The sequence below is a fragment of the Porites lutea genome, chromosome 1 (genome assembly GCF_958299795.1).
Source record: "Porites lutea chromosome 1, jaPorLute2.1, whole genome shotgun sequence".
Classification (NCBI taxonomy): domain Eukaryota; kingdom Metazoa; phylum Cnidaria; class Anthozoa; order Scleractinia; family Poritidae; genus Porites; species Porites lutea.
In genome coordinates this window covers 46495785-46521997 of record NC_133201.1, presented here as the reverse complement: position 1 = coordinate 46521997, position 26213 = coordinate 46495785, and the positions used below count along the sequence as shown (strand labels likewise).

The window sequence follows — 26213 nt, the reverse complement described above, 5'->3', positions numbered from 1 at the left end:
TTCAGCCTTGTATTTAATTTAATTGACATGGGCACCGTTGGGAATGATTGAATAATTATTATTACATGTAACTACTGTATGCTATTTTCAATGAACTTATCACATATAAAAGAGGCAGGTCTGAGCAGTGGAGTCTTGCTTTATGTGAATGGGCACCTTAAGATCTGAGGACAGCCATGGCTGCTTAAATGCCACTTTAACTTAGAGTTTATTTTCTTTCCATCTTTATCTTGATTATTCCATGTCACTTACTGTGTCAAATTTAGGCAAATTCTGCTGTCGGGAGAGTTTGATACCTAAGCGTAGGTGGCAGAGCAGGGGGGTCAATAGCCCCCACAGTTTGGTGCTGAAAAACACAAAGATGACTCAAATGTCAAAATTATGTTGTCATAACAGTGTAACACTTTGTACAATCATTTTTTTAATGCTATCACTAGTTTTCAATTTATACTGGCCGTAGCAATTTACATACACTGATGTTTCTAGTATGACCAAGTAATTTGACATAATGAACCTCTGTTTATTTTTAAGCCTTTATTTTTCTGTATTAACCCAAGAGTTGGTCAGCTATGTTGGGTATCCTGTCAGCGGTAGTGGGATTGCTGGTGTTGCTGTGGATGTTTTATGACTTTTTCTGGCCTCCTCCTCCATTGGCTGACAGACAACTTGGTCAACCAGATCAACCTGTTGAGTATAACTTGAAGCGCACAGTAAGTTTTATCTTTTGGAAACTAAGTACCATGGTGATGCCTAAAAAAGAGGCATGCGAAGGTTCAGAGAATTACCTAGCGTACTTTCCGTACTTACCAGTCCTTTTCAAAAGCTTTAGAAAGTTAATGTGGACCTTTCTTTTAAGTAGATGCTGATCAATAGGCCTTTTTACCGATACGGCGGCCATATTGAATTTACTAGATTTGAGGAATATTATGGGATGCCCAGGGGGCACTCGCTCAGTATTTATGTGCGCTTTTCGGGTGAAGAACTTCACTGTATATTTTTCAGGAAAAAGGTGATCATTACTACGTCCAAACACGGCACAGGAATCTTTTTTGCCCATTACGATCTTTTTTCTAGGAGAACTTACATAAAAATTGGCCCGAAAAGCATGTGTAAATAGTGAGCGAGTATACCGGATCATGCTCATGCCCCCCTGGGCATCCCATAATACTCCTTAAATCTAAAAAATTCAATATGGCCGCCGTATCGGTAAAAAGGCCTATTGAGGTTTCTGGGTAACTGGCCACATACCCCTCCCCCAAGTCACAATTTGCCCAAAGTGAGAAGTAAGTGTTAATATTGATTTAGGAGAGGGGTAGGTGGTCATTAACCCAATCTTTTGATGCTCTCCTTTTAGACTGTTCTCCTCCTTATAGTCTGTTCTCAGAGGAGAGCTGTAGAACAAAAGAAAGCTTTGAATTTTATTTTACCTTGCTGTTTCACTTGCCTTAGGCTGTCTTAGGTCATTTTTCATTGGATTTATATTAGACAAGGATTGTGCAATTGAACGTAAAAAGTTATCTAGCCGGAGGGAAAATTTGCTTGTCTTGTATAACCCGATGTGACCTTTTTTGAACCCTGTCTTTGTTAACTGCGCCAGTTGAACGCTTCGGTGGTTTAAATTGACTAACAGTGTAGTACAGATCTGCTGTAGCTTGTTGTAGTAAGTATTGTAAGTATTTTCTAGAAAAAAAAGCATAATTAAAACATAAACTAAAGAAAGATGAGCTCAATAAATGAATGTGAAAAATGTGATAATCATCATGTCATGAGTGGGGGTCAAAGAAGAAATCTTGAGTCCCCAACAGGTTTTGAGCCTATTACCTCCTGAACTCTGAGATGGTTTGTCCTCTATGCTACACAGAGACTCACAGAGAGCAAGCCATTTTCCCAGGTTCATATTTGAATTGTGTCCTGCAGAGTGCTAGGATCAGTATTTTCAAGAGCATAGTGTACAAATTAAAGAAAGACAGTGAATTTTATGCAGGGTGCATGTCAAATATGCGTTTTTCCATAGCTCAGTGGACACAGTGCCTGCCTGGTGTTCAGGAAGTTGTGCCCACTGGCTTAATAACCAGAAAGCATTATGTTAACATTTGGTGCCAAAGGTACCGGGTTCAATACCTGCTATTATATTGCCCTCTTTGCCTAATGAATTTTTTAGATTCTTTTTTTTTTCATTTTTTCTAAGCCCAATAATTTGATATAAAAGCTTGTATTAGTATATTAATCATTTTGAAGGTAATTAGATTACAGGGAATAAATTTGCAAGAAGTTAGTAAGTTACATTCAAAATCCATGTTAGATTGATACTTGATGTCCCCTTTCCTTTTCAAGGACTTTTCCAACCTTGTTTTTTTTTTGCACTTAAAAAAAAAAAAAAACAAGGTGCACAGAGTGAAAGAAAGTATTGAATGATTTAAAATTGTTTGTTTGGAATGAAATGATCTAGTAGGTTTTTCACTTTAACCTCCAGTGGAGATGTACTGGGTTTGATACCTGGCAGCTGGGCACATATATTAATAATTTTCTTCGACGCATTTAACAGATTCTTTTCTTCTTCGTCTCCTTTTTTTGTTTTTTATGATTACTGAAGTAAAGACTATTCATAGCCAGCAAGTACAAGTCCTCTCAGGGGACATGCTGACTATCACATATTCTCCCTTGATCAATAAATGGTTAGAGTTCTTTGGATGTACATGTTCTTTATTATTTAATTTTAACAGGGGAAAGTTGGATTGGTTGTTTTGAGCTACCAATAATTTTTCTTTTTTTTAACAAATCCATGCTGATAAATAGTATTCTTCTTTAATTTCAGTTAGAAAATATCCCAAGGTTGGCTGGAAAAAAATTGATTTTCAGCAAATGGTTGGCTAGAACTGTAAGTGATTAAACAAAGCATAAGAACAATTTTCAAAATACAGCTAGTGGCATTTTCTGTTTAACAAACTGATTGATAAATAAAGTAACAAATTATTGCTATTTCTACCCCTATTGAATGATATTTGTTGAGAGTAATATCATCAAAAATAGCTGGCAGCCCACAGTGAAAGTAACCACCTGCTTAGTGATTTTGGCTGAATACTCTGCCGGGTTGGGTTTTTCCTCTGAGTCTTTTGTAAATGATGTCAAAATTCAGCCATCTTCTTAAATGGTAAAGCTACCTAACTTAAAAGCGTTCTGAAAACCTGGCCATTTGTAGTGAATGTTCAGTAAAATATGAAGTTACAGTCTTAAAATGAAGATCCATTTTGGTCGCTTAATTTACATAATAATAATAATGTTTATTTCTTATATTGCGCAGTCTAGCATGCGATAAAGATATGATCGAGTGACATTATGTCAGTCCAAATGGAGGAGGCAATTTGAAAACACATTAAAATATATTGTTTTTTCAACCAAAACAAATTCATTAGCATGGGCAGATTTAAACTTGTAGTGGTACATTATTTTCCAAAAAAAAAAAGGGAGACTGTAAAGTCAGTAAGAGTTTTGTTTGTGTTGATAGCAGTGCAGCCTATGATTACATCTGTCAGTTCTTTATTATCATTACATGACCATTATCTTCTAGGGTCTTGGAGATATTTTAAGACGTTTGGCCATTAGGTAAGCTGCATGTTCTTTTGATCAAATGTATATTTTATACACCATTTAATCTGAAAATAGACTTGCGGGGCTTATATTTTTCAAAGCCCTATTTTTAGCAGTTTTATTTTAATATTAATTTTTGAGAGGCTTATTTCAGGAGTGAAATTTACTTTTAAATAAATGCATGGGCTATTCATAATTGTGGGAAATTTGTGGCAGCAATTTTTTAATGTCTGATTTGATAATAATTAAATAGCTGGCTCAATTGAGCAGAAATTTGTGAAAACCTGAACACTCTGAACATTCAAACTTCAAAAGCTACTGACAGTAATATCAGGCCCATAAGAAGGGGGTGCAACAGGTGCACTGGCACCCCGCCAGAGGCCCCAGAGGTTCACTTTTTTGTTGACCAACGATTGATTTAAAACAAAGATTAGTCTATGGTAAGAGGAATAGAAATAATATTATACACTTGTACTGTATATTCTTTATTTATGCTTCAGATTCTTAATATTTATCTTCAAATTTGTGATTCAGATCAAATGATTGTAACTTAATTTATTGCAATATATATAGTATTAATAGTGTGATCATCAACTTTCTTTATATTGAAGTTTTTCACAATTTCTTTGCAATTTGCACCCTTGCTTGCCAACTTCCCAGCAGCCAGAACTTACTGTAAGTTTGAATAAATTTGAGGTATTGGTTGGCTACCGAATTATTAAGCCTTAAGTTCTGACAGGGATACAATTCTTTTTATCTCTCCCCGCGAATGATTAAAAATATTGAATAGGAAAGGTGAACTGGATCTGTTTCGTAAAATCAGAATCCCGGATGCTCCAACATTATTTCCTCTGCCACCCTCATCTCCAGAGACGAAGACCCACAGCAAAGTGGATTTAGAAGAATTAATTGAAAAAAGGTAATTTATTGATTTCCAACTTGTTAACCTATTTTAGTATTGGAGAATTATGGCCTGGAAGGTGTAGCTCCCGTGACTAGCTTGGTCCAGGGAAGTGGCAGATAACCTTTTACTGCGCTTTTCAATGACACATGATCTTTGAAGTTCAAAAGCCAACAAACGTTTGCATTCTTGGCTGCTGTCAATTACCTTTGAATACCTCTTAGGAAATAGAAATTTATTTCATGTACAAGTTCAAAAGGTGATAGTTTTTAACTTGCAATTTTTTTGTGTTTCTGTCTTTCCAGGTATGTTATCGTGATTGATATGATTGAGGCAGGGAAAAAGACAATAATGGCTTTTAAATTTCAGAGTGCGCATGTTAATGAAATGTGCAGTCACAAAAAAGAAACCCTTCATCTAATTCAGTCAAACTTTTGTTAGCAGCATTATGTTGCATTGCGTTTGTTTTGTTATTGTAATTGTTCTTCATAATTAAAGCTGTTCAGACTCTAGTTTCGTTTCAAGGTTGTTTATGGTCTTTAAGTCCCTGAATGAAAAATCCAAGAATAAATAATTTTATTGTTTCATTATATTTTTTTCACTTTTTTATCATTTTTTCATTTTAGTGGTCACGGCTTGAGTGAAGATTCCTTTGCTTTTGTTACCATTCCAGACCTTTTGAAGCAGTACAGGTAATTGCATAATTTAAGTTGGTAATAATGTTAACTGTTAGTCAATGTTAACTATCAAACTTGTGCAACTGTGTTGAAACCTTTAATTGAAGTGCCGATAGCATGATGGGAAATATCTGGATTTTTTATCTGTTGTAGGTCACGGACAGTCACTCCAATGCAGATAGCTGAGAGGGTGATTGAGATTATAGAGAACATGGACAAACAGTCGCCAAAAATGAGAGCCATTGTCCAGTATAAAAAAGAGGAAATTTTTAAGGTTTGTTTTCAGTGTATATAATTGTATGATCTACTTGCACAAACCTTTTTCAAGTATGCCAACCTCTGTAGATTTGAATTCCGGTGATTTTTTTTGACGTGCTGGTTTTGAGGCAGCATTTTTTTCATCAAACCTCTCCCCAGAAAACTTTTCCTCACAAATCATTCCCACTCCCACCCACTAAAATGGATCACCCACTATTGTTTTGAAAAGCATCAGCACTTCTCTTATAGATTCATGCAATTCATAAATTCTTATGTGGCTATAATAGCGAAAGCCCTGCTGTAACCCTGTAACAGACAGCAAATCACGGTCAGTTAGAGGAAAAACAGTGGTGGCAGTGCAACCCGAACTCTTTGTCTGAGGCATTTTCAATGCTAGTACCAGGAGACTTGGATAAAATGAGCTAGCTAGTATGCAGCTTTTTTACCATTCAGAAGTAATAGTAGAATTAGATATTTTAGCCACTGTTAACCAATGCATCGTTATTGCTCTCAGATGGCTGCAGCATCCACTAAGCGATATGCAGAAGACAAACCTTTGTCTGTTATGGATGGAATTCCTGTTGCTGTAAAAGAGGAATACCATGTGGTAAGTCACTAGATTAGGTCACAGCCTTAAGGTTAAATAATATAACCAATGTCGAAAGTCCCGATAATTAAGGAGCCCGTTAACTTACCGGGACCCTTATCGGGAAACTTTATCGGGCCCGAAGTTGCGTTTCTCGAAGCACCCGTAAACTTTGAACTTTCCCGCTACTTACCGGGGCCCGAAAAAATAGCTGGCCGTCACTAGACTCTTGCGCGGTCAGAAGGAAGGAGAACGAGTTGGAACTCTGTTTCATTCGAATCATTCGCTTTCTGCGACCGGACTGTTCTTTTGCGTTTCGATTCGAAGGACAATACAATAGTATACGTTCTAAGTTTAACTCTGAGGTCGTCGTTTTTTCAAAGGAGAGCAACCAACAGCAAACTGCCCGTGCGAATGTGATGGCAAGTCTAAAAAGCTTGAATAAATTACCAAATACAAGGGTTTTCATTGCAGCTGAAAAATGGATGGTTAGAAGTACTGGAGTTGGTGGCCTTATTTCTCTTTAAAACGGGAACCTGCGACGCTAAAAACTCTTGACAGTTTTTCGTAGACGCTATATTTTGCTTTGTTAAGATTTGTTTCCAAAAGAAAGGGACAAATACAACGTAAGTTTGATGAATAGAAGTTCTTTAATATTACGGCGCACTCAGCATAAAGTTGTTCTTCTTGTAGTGCTAACTATGTTCGCCGTAGGTTTTTGATTACTCTGTTTCTTGCAATAAAGCTTTAGGTAGGAATATCCTTTCAGATAGAGATGGTCTGTCGGCACTCTACCTCTATTCGTGCGTCAGCTTTCACAAATGTGTTAGCGTATCATTTTAAGGTTAAATTTGACCAGCATGATTTTGTGCAGCGAGTTCTACGGCCACGATTGCCTTCAAACTTGCGGATGTAAAACTAGAGAGCTCTGAGGCTTATTTGCTGAAGTAAGGGAAAATCTGTCGTGGGATTTCGAAGTTATTTGCATTTTTCGTAAAAATGCGGTTTAAATATATGCCAGTTTCTCAAAGGTTTTTATATCAAGTTCCATCATTATTTATTTGGTATGCAAAAAATCATAGAAATCGGTTGAATCTTTCATTCTGAAAAACGCAAATCAAAAACATAACCAACACGCCTATAAATAGGTTCGGGCCACCTTAAGCCAGGCGGTCCGCCTAGCCTTAAATACCTCGGGAGAACGCTGATTGATCCCTACCTTCCCTTGTTCTTACATCAACTGCTGACTGGTAACACTAAGAGCTATATTCAAGGAAAGTACATGTGGTGAAAGAAAGCAGGTTAATATCTTCTGCCATTTTTAAGTACCTGTAGGCCAGCAGCGTAAAGTTGCTGTCCTTTTATTTGTTTGCACTGTTGCTAATGTAAACTTGGTTCAGGGAATGTTTTAGCACTTTGATCTTACCTGGATTGTAATGTTGCCGTTGCTGCAAATATACCGATACGTTATTTCCAAATTAGGTCCTTTATAACTATCTAGTGACAATGATCATTTAAAGAGTTGTTGTTCTTTAAGGTGCCATATCATAGTCGTTGTGGGACCACATTTATGGGCAGTGAGCCAGCAAAAGAAGATGCTGTTATTGTGAAAAAGCTCAGAGATGGAGGAGCAATTATCATTGGTATAACAAACATGCATGAGCTCGGAATTGGAACCACAGGAAATAATCCAAACAGGTTGGGACATAAGTATTTTCTTCGAAATTAAAAGACCTTATGAAAAGGCGGCCTCCCTCAGTTTATTTCCTGTGAATGCATGGGGGTGTTGTTTTGACACATCAGACTTCGGATCAGTAGCCTTGCCATCACATTGTGTCCTTAACCCTTCACGTCCCAATATCTACATTCAAATTCTCCAGACTGATACCATACATTTCCTTAAAGAATCAGGAGAGAGAATTTGATAAAAGGTCAAAGCATTTTGCTTTGGTGATCATTTAAGTAATTTTTGTAACCTTTTCTGTTGATTGTATATTGATGTTATTAGGAGAAAATTGGTGTTGATCACTCTTGGGAAATAGAGGGTTAAACAAGAGACTTTGCTTATTTTGTCCCTCTCTAACAGGGACCGCGGAGCAAGGTGAAAAGTGGGAGGGCTGACAATTGAAAATAATTTTTTTCTAATAAACAACCAACAAAACTGTCAGTTCAGATTCAATGCAAGAAAAGACGCGATTAGAATTTTAGTATAGAAAATACTACACCGAAGTGATCTGAAAAATTTCTTAACTATGGCCGTTCACTGTTCAAGTAATGTAATTCTTCTTGCCATCGAATCTTTCATTGATTCGAAAGGAGAAAGACAAAATATAAAACTTTTATCAACTCAAAACAACTACTCACCTTCGTTTGGCTTGAGAAAGCTAGTAATTTTCTTCATTTCGTCTGATAAAACTGATAAAAAACTCTGCCGAGGCTGGAAGTACAAAACACGCTGCCGAACGAAGCGAAGGGGTGGCCAAGGCATGGCGTTTGATCAAGCAGCAAGTCGGCCCCAGGGCACAATTACCGCGAAAAGCACAGGAAACCCACAAAATGCCTGGCGTTTGAAATTAAAGAAAATACAGAGAATATAGCGGAATATAGACGGGAAAAAACTTGTTTCAAGTCTTTTTTTTTATTTTAATTATTTTTCTTTTTAGCACAAAAAGTGGGGGCGGGGGCGCAAAAAAGTGGTGGGGCCGCGGCCCTACCAGCCCCTCCCCCTCCGCGGTCCCTTTCTAACCAAAACTAAAATGGTCCTCATACAGTGGAACCCCGCTATAACGAAGTGCCACGGTAGCGAAAACATGTTCGTTATAGCGGGGTCTTCGTTATAGTGAAGACCCTTTATAACGAATTATCTGGTTAACAGCAAAAATGTTCGTTATAGCGGGGTAATTTGATAAATAACAATTACCAAAAATTCAATACTGCACGTAGAAAAGCTGTGATTTCTTCTCAAATCTGTCGTTTTTACTGACTGCTGCGAGCGACCGAATATTCGTTACAGCGGGTTAAGTTGTACGTTGGGACCATCAAAATCTATTCGTTATAGCGGGGTTCGTTTCCACATATTTTACTTTAATTCTGCTGGGCTTTTAGGCTTGACCCGGATTCATTGACGTTCTGACATTGTAAGAACTGGATACTACCACTCTGTGTCAAGTCAAGCTAATCAAACCAATTTAGGGGCAGGTCAACACATTGTGGTTTTTAGAAGTTTTCGCCTACGTAAATTGTTTAAAAAAAATTTTACTCTCAGAATCACTGCATGTATATTGGATCTTGATTGTCGTTCTGTGTGTTTGTGTATTTAATCATAGACTGCATGGAACTCCAAGAAATCCGTACAATGTGAATCATTATACCGGTGGTAGTTCAAGTGGATCAGCTGCAGCTGTAGCTGCAGGTAAGAACGTCCAGTGCGGTCTATAAAAAGGAAATATGTTTAATTATCAGGGTCAGAAATGCTTGTAGTCTACGAGTAGTCCCTCATTTTCGTCAGGGATAGTAGAGCGTGCGACATACGCAACCGCGCGGGAAAATTGGAGGCCCTCGCGAGGGAGGCGATGTTCTCACCCTCCCCCCCCGTGTCACCTTTTACGCTGCAAGGCAATGTTTTCTCGATCAAGCGGCCCACGCGAGCGCGCGCGTTAAAGTTAAAAACACTCGCGAGGAAGGCGAATTAGTCTTTTTCCCCGCGTGTCACCTTCCACTCCGTGTGGCATTTTTTTCCGCGGGCTACCTCTTCTTTCCCTGAGGAACATGAGAGACCTACCATTCGTAATCCAAAACCTCTTGAGAAAGCGTTAGATCGCCGGTCATAAGCTCAATTCCCATGAGAGAGTCAGAATTTTTCGGCGCTTCTTTTCTAATATGACTTGCTGAACTTCCCATCTTGTGAACAGTCTTATCCACAGACGGTGGACAAAATGGGATGACTCGTCGAATCTCTCATCTGACATTCTTACGAGCCGGTACATTTAAAACCCCATTATCGAAGTAAAATAGCCCAAAAGTCAAAATGTAACAAATAGTTGGGAGAATTTGTTAAAAGATCAAAGCATTTTCCCTTTGGTGATCATTCATGAATTCTCACACCCTTTCCTTTTGATTATGCATTGTTATTGTTGGGAGTAAAATTGATGTTGGTCACTGTTGAGGCTTAAAGGGTCAAGGCTAGCGCCCAGAAACCGTAACATTTCAAACTCTCTGCGTTCATTGTGTGTGTTTGGGGCGGCGGGGAGGGGGGGTGTCTGCTCAATCACAAATGGAGGCAGCAAATGTGAATTTTTGATAATCCTGTTTTTCTCAGGCCTATGCCCAGTTGCTTTAGGTTCAGACGGTGGAGGATCGATACGTATTCCCGCTGCAGTGTGCGGAGTCGTGGGAATTAAAGGTACGTTATAGCACCACCCCTTGGACACCTTATGAAGTTTACACATCGTAGTATTCCTTTTTACTTGGCTTTTCCTTGTACTGTAGATATAGATAGTAAAGGCTACAAGGAATACTAGGTTGTGTAAAATTCATAAAGTGTCCAAGGCGTTTCAGACCGACGGGATCAAATGTAGCGTGCGTAGCTGGCGTTTTTTTCAGTGTGATTTTCACCGTCATTTTTATTACGGTTCTTACAATCTTGAAATGGTCTTGAATTTACTAGTTCTCTTGAAAAGTCCTTGAATTCGGCGAATTGATAGTCCGTAGGCAATTACGTGATCTCAGCAGTAAGATTACCGTCACTTTACAGCCATTTTGCAAAGTCTTGTTGCGGAAAGTAGTATAAAATAATGTGATCAACGATGGCCGAAGAAAAACTGTAATTTGTCCTTGAAAAATCTTTGAAATTTTTCTTGTCTGAAGTTTTACGAAAAATGTTTTAAAGAGGTTTGTATGGTGGTGGTACCGTGGTAGGGTAGGATTAGGTTAGGGTTAGTGGGAGGCAAAACTGCCCCCCCCCCTTCCCCCCATGTCGGGTTCCCTGCTAGCAGAGGCTTCTTCTTCCCGCCCGCCGAATACCAGGGAAAAGAAGCCTCTGGTAGCAGGGACCCCCCCCCCCCCCCCCAGGGGGACCAGATTTGACTCCCACCATATAAAACGTATGTAAATTTTCGCACCTTTGCGGAGCTATATCTTCGCTCGTTTAAGAAGCCTCACTTTCAAACTTGGCAAGTTTACGAATTTTAAGGCGCTCTTTTCAGCGGTGTCGACGGATTTTCCGTAACTGGTGCATGTCAAAAGTTGAAAATAAAAACTGTGAAAGGATCCATTGCACCTTGACGAAAATATATAAACCAGAGAACGACACGCGACTATCAAACAGTTTATTTTGTTCCTTAATATAAAAGAAAATCTTATGTAAATCTTATGTACATTAACAGAAGACCTTTCAGGCACTTCATTTCATCGAAAACTGCCTTTTTATGATTTAGGCCATACGGCCTAAACCTTGAAATTATTTTCACTCTTTTTTTTTCTTACAGATCATTTTTTACTTCTCAACTTGACAATAACGACAAGAGTAACAAATGATTAAAATAAGTAAAAATGCATCACAATCTCTTACATATGAAAGGTCTTGGGTGTTCATTGCAGTACGTAGTAGTGTAATGACCTAATTCTCTCCTTGTGAGTCTTTTCTCTCAAATCTTTTGTTATTCTGACTAAGCCATAACTTTCTCAACTTCTTCACGCCCAGTTTTGATCTTACACCCTTCGGCTGCTCTACACTTTTCTTAAGGTTCTGGAGACCAGGGTAAAGTTGCTGAGAGCCAGATTTCGGTGACTTATCTTTTCCAGGTGGGATTTTTAGTTGTAATTCAGATTCCTCTTTTTCCGACCTTTTTGCTTTCGTTCCTCCCCGAAGATGTCTCAATCCTTTCTCTATTTTTGATCTAAAACTGTTTGGGTGGTCCAAGTTTTTCTTTAGATTCTGAAATCCAGGATAAAGTCGCTCCACACCTGTTTTCTGGGGTTTCCTCCTGAACGCCATTTCACTAATAGGCCTAACGCGAGGCTGTTCTTCAGAACCAGCAGATGAGTCATGAGTTGTTTCAAGATCTTCTTTCATCATTTGATTTTCCCCTACACCTATTTCCTGTAACCCTTTGTCCATCCTTTCCAGTACTTTACCCACATTCTGGACAATTCTTGACCTGACGTTGTTTGGTTTCTCTAAGGTTTTCCTTAGATTCTGAAAGCCAGGATGAAGCCGTTCAATCCCAGGTTTTTCTGCTTTTTTCCCTCTCCTCCACCTTAACGCCAATTTACGCCAACTGTCAGACTTGTCATCTAAATTCCCTTTTTTGTCGCTGGAGGAAGACTGGGGTGGCTCGAGACAATCCACATTCTGTTTCTTGGTGTTAACTGAATTAGTTTCTCTTGCACTGGCAGCCACCACTTCAATGCCTTGAACATTTTCGCAGGAATCGTCCTTCTCCGATCCCTTCCTACCTCGGTGCCGGACATTTGTCCACTTATTCAGGAGTTTGGATCTAATGCTGTTTGGCCGGTCCAAACTTTTCTTTAGATTCTGAAATCCGGGATGAAGGTGTCCAATGCCACTGTTTTTCGTCTTCCTTTTTTTCCTCCAGCTGAGTGGAAATTTAGACCGACGATCACCCTGAACAGTTAAAGCTTCCTCTATAAATTCACAAGAACCAGAACACTTCGGGCCGTGGAGATCATGAGGGGAACTTTTCTTTGACTCAGTGTCTCCTTGGAAGACGCCTTGTTCACAGAGGTCGTCATTGGCAGTACACCTTTCCGTACAGTACTCTGTTGTCTTTCCCTTAGATTTTCCAAGTACGTTTTTCCACGACACCTTTGACCATAAACTGAATGGGAATTTGAAATTTTCCTTTGCATCTACAGACCCAGAACTTGGGTTCACATCGCTTTCATTGTCATGCCACGCAGAGGAACCTGGGTTTTCGCTCTTATTTTTCTTCCACTCCAGGAAATCTTTCTGTCCGTAACAACCATCATCTGTTGTTTGTTTTGGGGCTCGTATTTTCTCCTTTTCATTCCGACAAAAGGAGCTGTGCTGGTAAAGATTACCATTGTAATTATCGCAGTAAGAAGATTTTGAGAAATCGCTCTTAAACTTTGAAGCCTTTGAAGATCGCGAAGTAAACTTTAACGGTGCGTGAGATTTCTTTGCACTTTTCACATCGCCGCATTCTTCCCAAGCGACCTTCTCAGCCGGAGAAATCTTATTTTTTCTAAACCGCTTTTTCTTTCTTGGCCTTGACTTTTTCTCGACAGCCAAAGCCTGACCTCTGCCTTTGCTTGCACCGCATTCACGATCAGTCGTTGAGTGTTCGTCGCTCTCCTTGAAGCCGCAAATGTCGAAAAAGGTTTCTTCTTCTGCGAAAGAAATTTTTCGTTGAAGCTCGGCCTCTTTGTCTTTTTCTCTGTGAAATATCACGCATCTCAAAAACTGAAGTATTAACTGTCCAAGCGAGGTCACCCTTCGCAAAAGGGCAGCCATACTTCGGATTTTTATCTCGAATTCTGTGTATGACGTAACAAATGATTTGGATGACGTAAAAGTCGCTAATTGCACGCGCGCTAAATCGCCGTTTTAAAAACGAAAAGGAAACTGGGACGAGTTAACGTTCGCAAAGATTTCTGGGACTGTAACTGGGGAGAGGGAGAAAAAATGGGCTTAATCTGAGCGGCGCGTCCCCCGTAATGGTCTCAGACACAATTGCGGGACGCATTTCGGCTCCATTTCCCTCCTCAATTTTTGAACTAAAGTGACGAACCACGTAGAAATTGAATTAAATAACTAGGAGTAATGGAAAATTAAAAGAAAGCATCCGACCTGCTTGTGTGCAAGATTTTAGGTTTAGAAGTTGGTATGGATGAACGTGGTTATCCAAATAATTTAAAACTTTTAGCGCGCGCGCGCGAAGATTTGTGATGACGGTTTTCCCGTTCTAATTTGAAATTTGAATGTCGTTTCATTAAAACGCGCGCGTATTACATGGAAATTGCAATGTTAAAAATAAAAACGGAAATGGAAAGTGGATTATATAAAGCAAAATGAGAAAAAACTAAAAAGGGAGAAATGTTTAAAAGAATTAAAGATAAATTTACCTGGTTGTTGTATGTTCAGTATGGCTTCCATGACCCCAAACAAGATTAATTTTTTGGCTTCCCACCGAAGCCAAAATGAACTAAAAGCCTGATGATCGAAAAGAATTAACAGCAAGAAGAGGTGTTTAGTTTGGCGATATTGATCCAAGGGTCCCGCTTGTAGGGACGTTTCGTTTTCGCAAACAGCGTCTTCTTTGTCAACATAGTGTTTGGACAATGCAGTTACCATTCTAAACTTAATCGAGGAACTTAATTGAAAGAAAGGCTACCATAAGATTTTCTTACTGGGCAAAAGTACAGCAGGAATGTAAACCAGTTCTAAACTAGAAAATCATGATCCAAGTAACGTCAATCATTGCATACATACTCTTTATTCTGTTCCATATCAAATAACTAATATAAATGCATGTAATTCGAAATTTGTAAAATTTTTATGGAGACTTCTTCCCTCTATGCGCGTGCTAAACTGTTTTTCAGGGGGCGGGGGTGGTGGAGGGAAAGATAAAGCGATCTCTTCCTCCCCCACCCACTAACGCTTGCTTGCAGGTCACCCCATGTGAGAAGGTGACTTAGGCAAGAACAGAAGCTTAAAAGTTCAGGCTGATTTTGGCACCGAAAAAAATGGAATTTTGCTTGCAAATATTGCATTGTTCACACACCATGCATTGTGCATGATACAATGATGTTCAAAGAACTCGAAAGACTCGTCGTGTCATACACGAGGGTTTCCGTTAGGGTCTGCCGGATTATGCTCGAAAAATAGAGTATTATGCTTTCGGGCGTCACCCGTGAACTAATTATGCCGGACTAAAATGACACTTCCATCCCCCTCCCCCCCCCTTTATAGGACTGTATCTTTGAAAGAATTGTTAGACAATAATTATTCAGTTAAACATTTGATGAGCAAGCGAAAGGTCGGAAATTGTGAGGCATTGAAAGGCTTACGATATGTCTTTCTCCAATGAACTTGGATTATGGCAAAATGCACTGGGTACGAGTCTGACGTATCAAGTTAAAATATTCCCACTTTTATCAACTTTGTACATTTTAGAGCGTCGCTAAGAGCGAGTTGCTGGCAAAATGTGCATACACCTCTCACAGTTTTCAGAAACAGAGGCATTATGCTCCAAAATATTAGTATTATGCCAGCATTATGCCGGCATAATCCGGCAGACCCTAGTTTCCGTAGCTATTTTAAGATTTTCCCCAAGTTCACTTACATTTAGTGCGGAGCTGTTGTATTAGGGATCAGTTTACACCTCAGAGGGATTGCTACACTGCATGGAAAGAATTTTCTGTGGGGTGAAGTAGGTAGTATTGTGATATTTTATAATGTTTGCATTTAACCAACGTTTTCCCTTTCAGCGTCTTTTGGTCGCATTAGTACAAGTGGAATTACACCCCTTGCACATACAGTCAGTTTTAGTGGTAAGCATGAGAAAAATTAATCCGTTTACATTATTTTAAAAAGGAGCCTACGATCAAGGACACTCAACTTGGGTCACACTGCTCTCATACCCGTCTTTCTCTCTTCTAATGTTGATTTGTTATGGTTTTTCGGTGGAATTGTCCAAGTTCGAGGCTATCGTTGAAAGGGACAGGGAAAAGGAGGTTGAGTACATGTCAACGTTACTCATTCTATTGACCCAAGTTCTAATGTCACGGATTGTAACATCGCTTTAGATCTTGTGAGTCGCAGCTGACAGGTGATGTACCAAGGAAAATCCTTCATATTTTTTACAGAAAAGCCGTTTTACGAAAATTATTCGACACTAGATTCTCATACAAACACTGTAATTTCTCACGCGCTTGCCTACTCGTCAAGATGGCTTCCAAAACCGTGACCATGTCTATTAGAGGCTTGTTATCTGTCTTGTTATCTGTAGCGTAAAACTCATAAAAAGCCCATTTTTCAGCTTTTTCGCTATTTCTGAGGTGGATTCTAAACTACCGACTGATTTATTCCCTCTCCAATGTCCCCAGGTCCTCTCTGTGCCACTGTGAGGGATGTCGCTGTAGTATATGGTAAAAACCAGCTTGTTCAGTACATACTTTTTTTTCATTATTATTCCTCCCTATAGATGGGTTTTAATAAATCTTTTTTCTTTCTTGGCAGCATATTTAGCCGGCAAAGACAAGGATGATCCGAAAAGTGAGTTTTTGTTAATTTTGTGGTAGGAACTGTTGTAAAATGACTTGATCCAGCAGAAGGTTTTAGACGTTTTTAATCAACAGTGAGTACTATTTTTGTCTGATCTTGAAAATTGCTTGCTGAGTATTTATGATTTGTTCCATCCATCGAACGGATTTCTCGCATTTCATATTCCTTATATGGAAAGGACGTTGTTCCACTGACCAGTCAGAAATCTGAATAGTGAAAGACGTCACCAAGAAGAGCCACATCACAGGTGGCAGTTAGTTCTCTCTGCTAACCCAATCAGATGTCCTCGGTTCACTATAAGTCTTCAGTTTTCGTCTTTCTAGCTCACGTGTTGCCCAGGAGCTAATTGGCTGCATTAACACTAGCCTGTAGTGCAGGCTCCTGTTTGCACTAGAATTTGCGTAGGTTGTGGTGCATGAGTGATAAAAACAAGGAAACGAGATGGAGAATACCCACCCTCCCCACCCTACTGATCGCACTGTTGCTACTTCGTAAGAGGCCCTTTGCAGCTCGCATGTACGTGACCGGCTCAAAGCAAAATATAGGATACAACTCAAACAATTTATGACTTTTATGTTCTCTACAATGCAATCTGTTTTCCCCACAAAACTTTGCGTAAACCTTGCCTTTTGATTCTCTTAAAATTAACAATCGTCCCTTAAAACTTGTGCAAAATTTTGTGGGGAAAGCAAATTGCATTATGGCAACATAAATTCGCAAATACCAGAGATGGAGAGGGCATGAAGAAGTTAGGTCCGTTTCAAGCGTCTAACTTCACGTGTGCACGAACGTCAGCTAGAATACCAATTTTGATGTGATTGACACATACGAGCCAGGTTTTTGTTATCTCTGGGAATCTATAGCGATTATGGGAAAGAACACTGGACCATCCAGCGATACACGTCACATTTTCTCTGTTTTTCAAACTCCGATAGAACTGCACTGCGGGCAGTTTAAAACCTAAAAATGGCGGCCCACTCTGTTTCATGCTCCTTCGATATCTGGTGACTTTAGAGTTGTATCCCTTAATTTGGGAAAGAGACTGGTCACGTGACTGCTGTTTTTGAGTGACACACGCCAACCAGAAGTGGACAGTTTGAATTCCTGGGTACTGATTTCGCCGGGCAAATCGTCTCTTCAAGAGGAAAGACACTTAGCGGTTCAAATTTGGTAGCATATAGACATATTAAAATGGAATAGGCCTCACTTCTGATTGACGTGCGTCGCTCAAAAGTCTAAAGTCTATCATCGACTACGCCCACGGGAACTACTGATCGCTGGGCAGCCCTGATCGCTCGGTTGCCGCAAATATAACGCCTGCGCTAGAGATTAGGTTGTGTTCAAGTGCGCACATTCCGACGTGTAATGAAAATCGTTTCTGTGCTTTACTGTAACAGCTCTTTGTCAACCAGACGTGACACTGGAAGGCTTCGAAAATATCTCCTCTCTAAAAGGCATCACTCTTGGAATAGACTGGAAATATTTCAAGGTTTGTTGAGTAAAACTGACAAGAAATTGATTTTACTGAGTTGATTAAGGCTCCTTCACCACCTTTAAAAATTTGAAAAACTGACAGTGAAGGAATGCTAGCAATCGAAAGGTCAGCTTTTCAAACATATCTCGGTAGTAAAATGAGTTAAAGTCGGCGCTTTATACATACCAATTACCAACAATTTGTTTTGTAGGACAGTGACCCGGCAGTCTACCAACAATGTGAGAAAGGTAAATTAATAACTAAACAAATAGATAATTAAATAACGATTAAGAGGCATAACATCCACTTAGTGTTTTTTTGTCTACCCCAGGTCGAACTATCCTCGGAGACCCAGGGGAGGTCAGTTGGGTCGGGATAAACGGCGGCGAAAGTGCCCAATCAAAGACAAGCATTCGATTGAGTCGTGGAACTGGTTCGTTAAGAGTAGCACCCTAGGGTCTCTCTCGCCCGTTCTTGAAAACTTTCGCTGCCGTTTTTCCCGACCCGACTGACCGCCCCTGGGCCTCCGAGGATGAGGTCGAATTGGAATTTGGACACTTTGTAAGCAAAGTCTCGGTTAAGTCCGGCTGTGAGCTAAGTTTAATTGTGCTATTTTATAATAGTTTGAACCATCTTGACAGCATAATAACGACAGAAAGTACTAGCCTTTGATTAAGGATATCATTCGAAGTCTCGAAAATTAGAGCAACCTTTGACTGCATGGTAGAGAGTACCACGTGAAGATACTGCTCAGTAGCTTTCATTTGAATGGTCACACTGTAAGATTTCATCCATAAAAAAAACAAAGTTAGAATTGCCTTGCTTGTAGAAGTTCTCAATTGTCAAACCAACCCCTTATGAGCTTCTGGTCACACTGAATAGCTATTCTTTTAGCTGATTTTGAGCTGCTGTCAGGGTTTCTAACCAGCTTTTGTTCTCTTTTAAACAGCTGTAAAGTATTTGGAGGATAAAGGAGCGTCTGTTGTATCAATTCAAATACCGGAGTTGCAGGTATTAGATAAGTTCAGACCATGTTTTTCTGGAAGCCTTCTCAAACTTTTAGCGTTCATATATTTTAACCATATTCCCTGCTGGATTCTCGATTACAAGCTCTTTTTTTATCGACGACCGGAAATGTTGTACTCAGCTTTGTTCAAAACGCCAGTTAGCTACCAAACTTTTAATAGTGTACTATTAAAAGTTTCTGAGTACTTGAGAACTGAAGCTTCGGTGTTATAACGGTATTATCGTATTTTAGCGTAAAAAGAAGCTCAATATTTTGAGAAAAATATAAAGATGGGAATGAAACCACGAAAGTGCGCGGAAAGGCCTGAACGCGACTTCTGGTGCCCAGTTTGCCGACGTACCATCGGTCAAGTCAGTTTTTTTTAGCCTTCACTGTACTAGAGACCTTACGAAACTACAACGGCAACAGGAACGTCTAAAATACAATAGGTTTAGCAACCAAAACAACAATAATCGAGGAAAAGTTTGAAAAGACTCGAAGTCTATTTTTTTAGCAACGTTTTCATTGGCGTCGCCTTTGTCGGATCCTAAGGTCCCTGCTCACGTTGTTTTTGCTAAATTTGCCAAATTGTAAAGACAATTCTACTAAATAAAACGAAAATCGATGCAGACATTTGATGGCCGAGGATCTTACTCCGTCACCACGGTGTTTTTCAAAGATGGCGCCCGAGGTCAGAGGTTGAGGAAGAGGTGAGACTGGGAACGAGTACAGCTGTAAAATGCTTTATTTTTTTATTTCTTAGCGGCCCCTCAGGTAGAATTTGCTTACCAACCGCTGCATATTTTTGTTTCACGATTGTCATTACGTTGTGAGTTTCAAACCCTTTTCTTATCCCTAAACTTTAAACCTGCACTAGTGCAGTTTGGGCTTGCTCCAAATTAGGCCACTTTCGATATATGAAAATTCAGCATGATAGACATCGAACTTTTCACGAGACGAACCAAACTCTTATTTGGGTCGACCTAAATTAAGTTAAGATCGTCTGTTGGGTCAGACGTCGAACTTCGGACGCGTCAAACCAATAAACTAAATCAGCGCAAAAAGCAAATTTGATAAATTTTTGTCCCGAACGAAGCTAAATATACATTCTCATAGAAATTTTTAATTTGAGTTTAGTTCGTCGCATCCGAAGATCGACGCCTGTTCTGGAGACGATCTTCAGACCTTCTATCCGTCCGGGCAGACGGATAGAACGTTTTGGACAATCCAAACTCATTTAGGCGTTAATGAAATTATGAATATATGAAAATCATATATGTGAACTGCGGAGTGAAGAATTATGGAGGAAGATCATCGAAGTTATATACGCAACTTTTGCAGCTGCGAAAAGAAAGCCTGAAAAAAATTCAGGCTTGTACGGGATTCGAACCCTTGACCTCTGCGATACCGGTGTAGCGCTCTACCAATTAAGCTAACAACGGGGAGCAGGTCGTTGCTGGTTCGTTATAAACCAGTGAAAGGATGATGATGAAATTATGAATATATGAAAATCATATGTGTGAACTGCGGAGTGAAGACACAAGCAAAGAAAATAGAAATAAAAATAAAAACATATTCATTTTCTTTGTTTACGTCCTCTTAGACTATCCATCATGCTGAATACATGTATCAATTTATAGAAAGTGGCCTAATCCTTTTAAAAAGACCATAATGGCTACCACAGCCCTAAAATCTGTTCCTTTTTTCCCTTATTTTGTGTTTTTAGGAGACCCTTGTAGCACATGCTATCACCATAACTTCAGAGATGGCGACTGGTATGGAGGAAGAATATCATAAATACCACAGTGAAATGGTAAAAAGCCGGCTTTAATACAGAATAATTTGCAATTGTTCCACACTGTTTTATGATAGCGAAATAATAAACATCAAAAGTAGTAATTCAAAGTCATTGCGAGAATGCTGCATTCACGCCTTGCCACCATGTCAAACACTGCCACAATACCTGGTGGCGTCTAGTAAGGTAGTTCTAACTTTTGAGTTTGTGGATGAAATCCTATGGTGTGACCATTCAAATTAAACCTCTTCAGCAGTACTTTCACATGGTACTATTTATTTCGTACGTAGTTCTAACTTTTAAGTCTGTGGATGAAGTCCTGTCGTGTTACTATTCAAGTGAAATCTCTGGAAATGCTTTCACATGGTAATATTTGCTTTCCGGCATTTTACAAAATAAAATTTGGATATTTTGTTTACTGTTGACTTTGGCCACTTCTTTCATTCTCTACTAGCAGTGGACTCTTTTCCGCCGAAAACCAGGGAAAACAGACCTCTGCTAGCAGGGAACTTCTGGCAGTGAGAGAGTTAAATTGATGTTAGTACTACCTTGGACTCGCAGAATACGTGAAACTTGCTCATAATTGTTTTTGAATTCAGAACCCTGAAACAGCTTCTAACGTTAGCTTGGGACGAATGTTCAGCGCAAGGGAGTATTTTCAGGTAAAGGCTTATGTTCAAGTTTGCCTTTCATTCAGTTTGCTTTTCGGACTCAATATTTAGTTATCTTGAATCTTACCGATACCTACCATTTACTACAATGTCGTATTTACTCGATTAAGCGTCCAAGCTCGAATATGTGCTCATCTCGAATATCCGCCCACCCTGTAGTTAGGTCAAGTTAATAAGCGTCCAGCTCGAATGAGCGCCCACCCTTATCCTCTCCCCCCCCCCTTACGGAGATCAAAAGTGACTACTTTCAATAACAGTTAAAATTCTGCTTTGGTACATCTTCATATGTTGTTATACATTTTTTTGTTGCAAAATAAACATTAATACTTGCTGAAAATGGAAAACATTTAATAAGCGCCCACTCTCAAGGTCCAAAATTTAATAATCGCAGAATAAATACGGTATATTAATATTTGTTCTAAGGCTGGCTCCACTGGTGGGCATGCGCAAGATGAAGCGAATCCTACGTTTCGATTGGCTGCCCGAGCTTGCCCACTCGGGATCGCCCGTTTTGTCCCGCGAGGAAAGATTTTGTTTTCGCTGTATAATAAATCCTTATTGACCAAGTTTGCTGAATCAGGATGGCTGAGTATTTGCCCCATACCCAGCCATCCGCCATCTTGACCTCAGGCTTCGTCAAGAACGCATTCATACATTTTTTTTGCAGGCGATGAAGCAACGCACAAGGGCAATGGGTTTTCTAAAAACAATTTTTGAAGATGGCGTAGATTGCATTCTCACCCCAGGTAAATTGTCCGGATCATACATAATACATTCTGGGAAACTGCCCACCTACCCCTCCCCAACAGTAACACTTACTTCTCACTTAGGGCAACATGTTGGCTTAGGGGAGGGGTAAGTGGGCAGTTTCCCAAAAACGTATGATGACTACTGTCCTGTGTTTATGCCCCGCCACCATCTTGAACACTTTTACTATCGAAATCACGTAACTATTTACAGCTCACGAAGACATAATAATAATGAATAAACGATAGTTTGCATCTGAATTTTCGAATAGCGATACCCACGCTTAACAATAAATATTTTTTCTCCAATTACCAGCATTTACTTGTTATTTTCACGGCAGCATTATCTCCTACCACTTAAGCCACTCACGACTAATGACACACTTTACAAGTAATTATTGTTAGACATTAAAGATGGCAGGTGTTAGCTGCATATTCGCCTGCAGTTATTAACTATCACACCCTTTTTCTTTTACTATAATTACACAATGTAGGAGGGTCAAATGGGCTGAACACGGAACCTATGAAACATTGGCTACCCTTCCTTAACAACACCAACCCCATTTAAATCCCAGAAAATCCTTTTTCTTAAAAGAGGACTGGGTTGAAATTTACTCCAACCAAAAGACGATTAACTACATCTCACCTTCCAATCTTAGAGCCAGTGTTGAACCTCGCCCTCCCAATCTACCCAATTTACTCTAATTCTCCCCCCCCCCTTCCATCCTTGACATTTTATGGGCCGACCCCCCCCCCCTGCCCGAGCTTCGCCAGGTTCTGCGATACACGTATTTCTAGTAATAATGAATAAGCGATAGTTTGCGTCTGAATTTTCGAATAGCGATACCCACGCTGACGTCACCTATTGATATTAATGTGCCGTTCAGAAGCGCATTGGTTTTTACTCGTTTCGAATTTGAAAAACAGAAGTTACTGCTGTCGTTTATCGCTGGGTTGACCATTCCGAGCGACCCTTTTGGTCTTGTAACAGGGGGCGGATCGGCCGGGAAACCTTCTGGCTATATAGATACTATTTATTTTACTGAGAATTCTTTTTAAAAAATAATACAACATTTCACAGACAAAGGTCAAGGGCTGGCCGTGGTCTACTTGGCCGAACATCAAATCCACCCATGTGTGACTTTCCCTGACACGTTCCAGTCGTCTCTATGCGAATGCGGGAATCGCACGTGAGCGAATTAACGCGAGATATGTGATCAACGCACTTCTCTCATCAATAATAACGGTTCAAACGGCTTACAGTTGAAATGATCATGAATGCTCAGGAAAGAAACTTTCTGGCGTGGGAAATCAATTGAAAAACTGAGATGGGAGGTCACTGATTATTAATGATATGTTGAGCGGAGGCAAGCGATGTTTCAGCTGAATTCTATCCTGGCAATTTTAGCCCTCGGACGTAAAGGAGATGTGGGGTCGCTGCTGGATGGGAGTGCTTCTGATTGGAAAAAGCATTTTCAGCCAATCAGAAGCACTAGCCAGGTGTGGGTAGTCACACGTCATCGGTATGAAATTTCTGCGCTCGTTCCTCCGACATCATTACGCGGGAAAACAACGTGAAACCAGTTGCGGTGTTGCGGAATGTCGACTGTTTTCTCAGCCTTCTATTATGAAGACAAAGTATAACTTAACTTGCCACCATTTTGGAGTAAGGTGTATCACTGATTTTATTTTTTTAGCACTCGGTATAAAAGTACCGGAGATCCGTGACGACGCTTTGGAGTACGGAGAGTCAAATCTGGCCGTGACGACTGAGCTAATGAGGTAAAGTGAAAACATTGCGATAAAAATGCAGAACAAACATACAGTCCTTTTATATAGCTGGTGTAATTTTAATTACATTTCGACTTTGCTCCCCACAGAGACTCCAGTAGATCTGTTTTTAGAATTCTTTGACGATTCTTGGATCCGCTTCTAGGTCGGATGCACCCAGGGTCGTAACTTCAAATCTCATCTAGGCCTCGGAAATCTTTCTAATCTTTCCGAATGAAGATTTTCCTTCCAAACAGCAGACAACTTAATCAAACTTAATTTGGTTTTTTCTTCATCAAATTAGCAGTAAAAAAATTGTCGTGTTCGATAGGCTATGTCCTCGGGAGTACGTTTGAACGAACTTGAATACTTTAAAACCGTTTTACACGAGAATCGTTAACGGCTATTTTCCTGAACTTTCGTGAACATGAGAATGATCATAAACGGATTTTATGTTAACACGAACGTAATTTCGCATGTGTTAACAAACTTACCTCAAACCGTCTTGTGTGACGTCGACGGCAGTGAAAACCTTACTTACATGAATTTGCGTTCTCTTAAACTTAACCGCGTTTATGTGGTTTCGTGAAATGTAGCTGGTTTTTCGCTGGGGTTGAAGTCTTCAAACTGTATTCAAGTTTGAAAAGAGAAAAGGAAAATTCGTCTTCCTGTATTCACTTCCTCCATGAATCGCCGTTTGAGGAATCTTAAGCACATATTTATCCAGCTTTTTTGTCTCTTCTTTTTTGGCGTTTCATGCAGGTACATGGGCCTGGCGAATTTTACAGGTATCCCTGGTTTAACGTTACCAGTTGGTTATGATGATCACGGACTTCCTATTGCGCTTCAAGTCATGAGCTCCTGGTGGAATGAGCATGTGTTGTTACGTGTTTCTCATGCTGCCGAGGGATTTACGCCTAAAAAGAAACCTCAAGTTCACTATAACCTGTTAGAATGAATTTTGTAACTCGGTCATAAACAACAAATTATAATCGTGGGTATAGAGTGTTCACTTCCCCTGTTTATCTGTGTAATTGTCGGATTATACGTTTCTGGGAAACTGCCCACCCACTCCCCGCCTAAGCCAACGTTTTGCCCTAAGTGAGAGGTAAGTGTTAATGCTGGCTCATGGGAGGGGTAGGTGGGTAGTTCAACGCCGAGTTGATTTAAAGGAGCTATGTCAACATTTTTTGTATTAAAGTACAGTAAAACCCCTGCGACTAAGAACCTGGATTTTTCCAAGTTAGCCTAAACAGGTTCTTATATAAATGGTAGTTAGCACATGCTTAGGCTATTTAGGCTCTTAAATAGGTTCTTATTTTCCGAAGAAAAAAATGCAAAAAAGCTAAGAGTATTATTCCCCAGTCATATTATATCTGCGTACCGAATTAGAAGTTACGTAAAAATGACCACAAAAAATAGAAATAAAGCATTGACCTCAAGAATTTTGAAGTCCTACTTGGGAACATAACATATATTTGTTGTAATTGTATCAATAATAATTTTACTTAAATTTAAACATTGGCATTTACAGATAGTACTGTCTCCGAAGAGGATTCTGAATGTTGACTTATTTGCTCAAGTGTACAGAATTTTTTCATAGATTTTAGAAAAGAAGAACCTGTTTTAAATTTTAGGCTAAACAGCTGGTTCTTAAATAGAGGGAGCTTAACCGGCAAATTTTAGCCCAACAGGTTCTTAGTCGCGGGGTTTTACTGTATCTTAAAACCTTATGAAAACATATTGAAATCAAGGAAAACCTTGACATAATAGTTCTGTTGAATTAAAATTACTCTTCAAATATACCTCCACTAGAAGTGTAAGTCTTTAGCTTTCGGTGAGCATGTTGAAAACAGATTGCAAATTGAAAAAAATGGGCCAACTTTTTCAACTTAAGCTCCTGTGTTCTCGATCATTTGATATCTTTCTTTTAGAATTCCAAGTACGAGAAGAGATAACTGTGAATACTTTGCTATAATTTCAGCTCAGCTTTAACTAATGTGGAACTTAACATGACATAGTCCCTTCAATGTGGTGAGCGAAAACTGGGAAGCGTACAAATTGTCTGTTTGCCTCCCAGTCTTTCTCACCTTGCGAAATCAATTGAGTAGCCCCCAGAACTTCAAAATTGCCGGAGAAAATAGGGCACTGTGAACAGTCTATCGGGTGGCACTCTGATTAGAGAATGAAACACTTGTAATCAATTTTCATACGCTTAGAAATTAAAATAAACATAATATCGCAGGGCTGCTCTGTTGCTATTTGTTATCGTATAATTCTCTCTAGAGCGCAAGTATTGTAATAAAACCATAGGGTCGGTTACTAAATCCATTTGATCCCAAAAAGTGTAGAGGAACAGTCGGACTGATAAGTCAACGCAATAGAGCCACTTCAAACGGCAATGGGCCATTTACACGATGACGTCTTTTTACTGCTAAGACCAGAATTCATTTCGTTTTTCCTTTCATATTTAA

The 26213-nt window shown here is 39.6% G+C and overlaps 1 protein-coding gene across 1 annotated transcript; it reads left to right on the top strand.

Moving 5' to 3' along the window:
- The first annotated feature begins 554 nt into the window (after nt 1–554).
- LOC140952888 (uncharacterized) lies at nt 555–25976 on the top strand. Its single transcript, XM_073402341.1, has 21 exons — nt 555–710; nt 2816–2878; nt 3569–3603; nt 4379–4507; nt 5116–5181; nt 5320–5440; nt 5939–6031; nt 7548–7708; nt 9337–9422; nt 10329–10412; nt 15482–15544; nt 16100–16141; nt 16233–16268; nt 17675–17766; nt 17963–17999; nt 18701–18762; nt 20484–20570; nt 21152–21214; nt 21891–21969; nt 23667–23751; nt 24502–25976. Exons 1-21 carry the CDS (start codon nt 570–572, stop codon nt 24695–24697), a joined length of 1821 nt encoding a protein of 606 aa, XP_073258442.1. The 5' UTR covers nt 555–569; the 3' UTR covers nt 24698–25976.
- Nucleotides 25977–26213: the final 237 nt, after the last annotated feature.